The sequence below is a fragment of the Nematolebias whitei genome, chromosome 9 (assembly GCF_014905685.2).
Source record: "Nematolebias whitei isolate Nwh7 chromosome 9, NemWhi1, whole genome shotgun sequence".
In the NCBI taxonomy this organism is placed as follows: Eukaryota; Metazoa; Chordata; class Actinopteri; order Cyprinodontiformes; family Rivulidae; genus Nematolebias; species Nematolebias whitei.
In genome coordinates, this window is record NC_056506.1 from 2,282,539 (window position 1) to 2,288,451 (window position 5,913).

The 5,913-nt window shown below is 40.6% G+C and overlaps 1 protein-coding gene across 1 annotated transcript in view; it reads left to right on the forward strand.

Moving 5' to 3' along the window:
- The window catches only part of LOC119414849 (MAGUK p55 subfamily member 7-like), a 287,985-nt gene extending 284,173 nt beyond the window's left edge, over positions 1-3,812 (forward strand). Inside the window, exons 12-13 of the mRNA XM_037681971.1 lie at positions 3,560-3,703; positions 3,801-3,812. Coding sequence (XP_037537899.1) covers positions 3,560-3,703; positions 3,801-3,812 — 156 coding nt within the window. The remainder of the gene's footprint in view (positions 1-3,559; positions 3,704-3,800) is intronic.
- The last annotated feature ends 2,101 nt before the right edge of the window (positions 3,813-5,913 follow it).

A 5,913-nucleotide genomic window follows, 5' to 3' on the forward strand; every position in this document is an offset into this window, starting at 1 on the left:
TGTGTGAAATTTTTCTTTAAGGTTTACAAGGGAGAATTACCCAACATCACTCAGACCCGTCGTCAGCAGCATGAACTCAGTGACATACAATATTGCTAAACATCTGGCTGATATTTTAGCTCCTCTTGTTGGAAACACACCTCATCACATAAAGAACTCTATTGAATTTACCAACAAATTTCAACATTTGAAACTAACCCCAGGAGAAACCCTTGTATCGTATGATGTGACTTCTCTTTTCACATGCATACCCATCTCTGAAGCAGTAGAAACCATCAGAAAACAACTTCTACAAGACAAGGACTTAATCAACAGGACCAACTTCACCCCAGTCCAGATCTGCACCCTGCTGGACCTCTGCCTCTCCACCACTTATTTTAAGTTCAATGACAGTTTTTACAGACAGAAGCACGGCTGTGCCATGGGATCTCCAGTGTCACCCATTGTTGCCAATCTCTACATGGAGGAAGTGAAACAGAGAGCCCTAAACTCCTTTGAGGGAACAACGCCAAGCCATTGGTTCCGATATGTAGATGATACCTGGGTCAAAATCCAAGCTAAGGAAATAGAAGCGTTCTCCAGACACATTAACTTGGTCAATAACAACATCAAGTTCACCAGAGAGGATGCAAATGACAACAAGCTGCCTTTTTGGACTGTTTGGTTCAGATGGAAAGAGAAGACACCCTCAACATTGAAGTTTACTGAAAACCAACCCACACAGACCAGTATCTTCTGTTTGACTCCCACCATCCTCTGGAACACAAACTCTCTGTCATCAGAACTTTACAGCATCAGGCCGAACGCATCCCCACGAAGACAGGAGAGAAGGAAAAGGAACAGAAACACGTTCAAGTGTCATAGCTCTGCTCTCTGTCAGCTCCTCTGTCATGCTGCACACTCAGTAATCACTCAACTCATGTCACCTGTCACCGCTCATTATCCCACAGCTCCACCACCTGGTCCAGTCAGTACTTAAGCTCACTCATTCCTCTCAGTCTGGGCCAGATTCTCTATCCTGTCTCATCAGCAGTAGACTTTCCAGCATTCCATTGATTGACTCATCACGTTCATGACCCTTGCCTTGACCACGACCACGCTTTTGCCTCAGCCCTCGTCTGCTTTTGCTCATCTGATCAGGTACCGACTCATGCTCTTGTTTTTTGACTCTCTTTTGGATCACGTACTGGATACTTCTGCTGAACAACTGACTTCACGGTATGAACTCTGCCTTTCCCTTCTGACTGTTTTTTGGATCACGGATTAAAGGTCAAGCTCATTCTGTATCACGGACTTATCCTTACCCCTGAATCTGATTCCCACAGATTCATTTCCCCAATTAGTCTCTTTCCCCCTGCATCTACTAACCTTTATCTTTTAGTTGCAAGCCTGTTGGACTCCGTTCCAGTGGACCTTAACATCAGTTCTACTTCTACTGGCAGCCCGCCACTACAACACTACCCAATCACGAACTACCAATCAGAAGATCGGAACCAGCCCAGAACCGGACCTACTCCAGAGTTTTATGTTATTTCACAATAAATCTTTTAACCCTCTCAGTGGTTGTTGTTGTTGTTTGCGATCCGGCCTCTGGTTCATGACATCAAGAAGCTCTTCAAACATGTGGATATCCTAACTGGGCTTTTGTCAAGTCAGCGAGGAAATCTACAAAACACATTAATAAACAGAAAAAGGAGCACAACAGGCGGAAAAACATTGTCATCCCTTATGTTGCTGGAGTATCAGAGAAATTCAGAAGGATCTTCAACAAACACAAGATCCCAGTACATTTCAAACCCAGCAGGACTCTCAGACAGAGGCTGGTCCACCCTAAGGACAAAACACCCATACACACACAGAGTGGTGTAGTGTATGCGGTCCAGTGCAGCAAGGACTGTCCAGACGTCTACATTGGAGAAACTAAACAGCCTCTTCACAGACGCATGACTCAACACAGGAGAGCCAGCTCCACAGGACAAGACTCAGCTGTTCACCTCCACCTCACAGATAAGGGACACTCTTTTGAGGACCAAAATGTGCACATTTTGGACCGAGAACACAGACGGTTTGAGAGGGGGGTGAAGGAAGCAATTTATGTAAAAAGAGAAAAGCCGTCTCTTAACAGAGGAGGGGGCCTTCATATTTCCACTTTCAAAAACCTATAATGCAACTTTAAAACAGATTCCCAGCCAGTTTTCACCCTTGATGGGAACAGAGGGGCCTCATCTGTGAATTAGAGGAACAAAGACTTTAAGAAACCCCCTACTGTTAAGGTGTTTAGGTGTGAATTGCCAATCTACATATGTGTGTGTGTGTCTTATCTCACTCAGCCTTATAACCTGAATCTCTCACTCAATGCTGTTTTAATTGAGAAAGCTCCTCGGATGAGGAGCGAAACGTCTTCTGTTACAAATAAAGTCCAGTTGTTTTTGTATTGAATGCTTTTTGAATTCACCATGTCCTGTATGACTGAGAATCTTCACCAGCAACCTGACCTGCAGGATTCAAAGAATCGTATGATCCATATTTATATCGTTAGACATCAGAAGCTGTCCTTTTTGTTAGTTCTTGTAAAAAAGTAAAAAAATCTCTTCCAAAAATCAGCCAACTGATTATCTCATGTTCCGTATTAGGCTGTTTGGATTGTCAGAGGGACAAACCATTTTAGAAGAATTACCCAAAATGGAGATCTTTTTGTCTATCCTTTGTGATTCTACAATTATTTTTTTTAAACTGAAAAGTGGATCTTTGCCACCATAAATAATAGAAATGTGTTGTGCCCTCACATTTCCTTCTATATGTTGTGAGAATTTAGTTCTCAAGTATTTGATAACTTTATGCTGCAGTTCATGTAAGCTCTGTTCTGTTCTGGTAAAAATGAAAAGGCTAGCTCAGAGTGGCAGCTGTGGCTGTGTGGTTAGAGCAGATGTTCTCCAATGGGAGAGTTGGGGGTTCGATTCCACCAGCAGTCACATGTTGAAGTGTCTCTGGGCAAGACACTGAACCCCTCATAGCCTCTGATGTGTGTCCCATCAGTGTATGAATGTGATCTAAAGCACTGATTAGTCTCTACAGATTCAGTTTACCTTTGTAGAGATGTAGTGGATTGCTGTTTGAATGTGTGTGTGGAGGTAAATGAGGACACAAAAAATGTTTTAAAGAACTTTTTGAGTATCTTGATTAGATAAACGTGCTATGTAAGTACAGTCCATTCAGAGTGTCCCTCTGAATGTTGTGTATGCCAAGCCTGTGATGATTTTAGTGGACAGTTTTGTATTTCTACCAGGAATCAGTGTTGAACAGATACAGTAGTTTTTGCCATCTGACAATGCAGGTTGGCTCTGTAGCTTACTGTCAGTGGTGCTGTTTTGACCTCAGTTGAAGACTGTGGCTTTTTTTTCTCCATATTGGCAGCCCATTACAATTCTCATTAAATTGAACATGGATGTGAATCAGAAAGATATGAAATGTTTTCTTTGTTTTTATGTTATCAGAGTCCCCATGCATCTTAGAAAGGCTGTTTGTATGATTGTTTTACTGTGTGTTATTGTCTTTACAGAAAATAAAGTATGTGTACTCCTTTGATTTCAAACCATACGTGGTGTTTGTGAAACCCCCACGGATCGAGGAGCTGCGCCTCACCAGGAGACGAGCTAAATTTTTATGTGGCAAAGAAAACGCTAACCAAGTTCGGATCTTTTCAGTAAGTAAACATAATAACTTTCTATTTGAAATACAAAGCAGGCTTGTCAGTTAGCTAAATAACTTTCAGTTTAAGCCTTTGTATAAGCACATTCTAGACAGAGTGCTGATTTCATCAACAGTGCTTGAACCATGTCTCACTTTGGACAAAATGGAAATGTGTCATGTTTCAGTGAATTTGCTGTTTTTATCTCCTATCGTGGAGCAAAAAGAGAAAATTGGAAAAACCTTTCGGCCATCTTTGTATGTCGTGAGCATGCCAACTTGAAAAAAAGGAGTAACCGACTTCCATTTTGGTGTGTGGCTGCATCTAGGCATAAATGACAAATGGACTGTACTTACTGTACATAGTGCTTTTCTATATTCTCAAAGTGCTTTACACTAAAATATGTGCCCTCATTTACCCATTCATATTGCACTCCACTATGTCTGTTTAAAGACTAATCAGTGCTTTCTCACATTCATACACCGATGGGACACACATCGGAAGTAATGAGGGGTTCAGTGTTTTGCCCAGAGACACTTCAGCATGTGACTGTTGATGTAATTGAACCCCCACCTCTCACATTGGAGGACATCTGCTTTATCCACTCAGCCACAGCCGCTGCATAAGAAAGTTCGCTTTCAAAAATTGGGCTGCCACATCGAAATCCAAGTTGGCCACCACCATTCAGTAGGCTACATACTTATAATTTGGGGAAACTATTAGGGGTGTTGTAAACGAATATTTTAGTAATCGAGTAATCTATAGATTATTCTGGTGATTGATCGGGTCATTGAAAAAAAAATTGTCAGGTTCTGCAGTAACTACCGTACTCATTTTATGAGTGATACAAATGCATGAAAAACCATTAAATAAACAACCCATTTAATTCATCTTTTTAAAATATTTTATTGCTTAAATTGAATTATTTTTAAACATCACATAAAAATCTAAATGCTGTAAATAATTTTTATGGATTGGAAACTGAAGAAATCTTTATGTTATAAACTGAGTAAGATAGATAATGTACAGTTTGTACATTGAGTTCTGCAGACTGTATTATTATTTAGTCTTGATTGCTGAGCTATAAACAAATATGACCGTAGTAATAAATGCAGATTAATCAGTTTTCAGTCATAAACAGCAGTAGAAGCAAAAAATCCTATTAACTCGTTTAAAAACATTTACACTTGAAATATTCACCCTAAGTATCTCATTAAGTCAGGATGGAAGTTCATCAATAAATAAATGTGTCAGTTTGTTGCTGCTTTTATCTTTAACAAACTTTCATCAAGTCCTGCAGTTTATTTCCTCACACAACGTTCAGACTCTGCCAGGAAGCCACTATGATCAGTCAGTAGATTTAACATTAGCAACAATATGTCTCATTTTACATTTATAACATGACAGATGATCACACATTTATTTTAACGTATTTTGCAAAGAGAGCATGATACCTGTTCCAGCTGTGGACGAGTTTGATGCTACAGCAGCTGTTTTCTCTTCAGACGCTGCAACATGGACGACGTGCTGTTGTGGTTACTCCAGTTCTGTTTGCACTGGAAGCATTGAGCTGTGTTGTCTTTTCTGTTTAGTCTAACATGTTCCCAAACTTTGACAGTTTTTGTTGTCTTCGGGGCTCTTCTTATACGCAGTCTCCGTTTCCCTCCATAGCTACAATCTTAGCACATAAAAAAATAAATACATTAAAAAAAATTATTAATAAAAAAAAAAACAGCACATATGCGTTAGCGGAAGTGCTAGCAGAAGTGCTAGCGGAAGTGCTAGCGGAAGTGCTAGCGGGAGCGCCAGCTTTGTGTAACACAAAAACCTTCCGGCTAGACCACAGTGCTCTGAATAGTTTAACGAAGCTTTGAGACAGATAAATTTGTCTCGAGTATTTTTTGTAATCAATGTCCTCGAATAATTTGAAGAATCGTTTCAGCCCTAGAAACTATTATTCCTAGTTTTTATGACCCACCTCATCATTGCAACTTAAGGTGGAAAAAATTGGTCTTTTCCCTCTCCAGGATCCATCACTCTGTGCTGCCTTGAACAATGTCCATCATTATCTTCCGCTTATTTCGAAGTCAGGTCATGGGGCATCAACTAGAGCATAGAGCAGGGAGATCCAGACATCTCTTTCCACAGCCACCTCTACCAGCTCCTCTGGGAGGACCCCAAGGCATTCTCAGGACAACCGAGAGACATAGTCTCTTCAGCGAGTC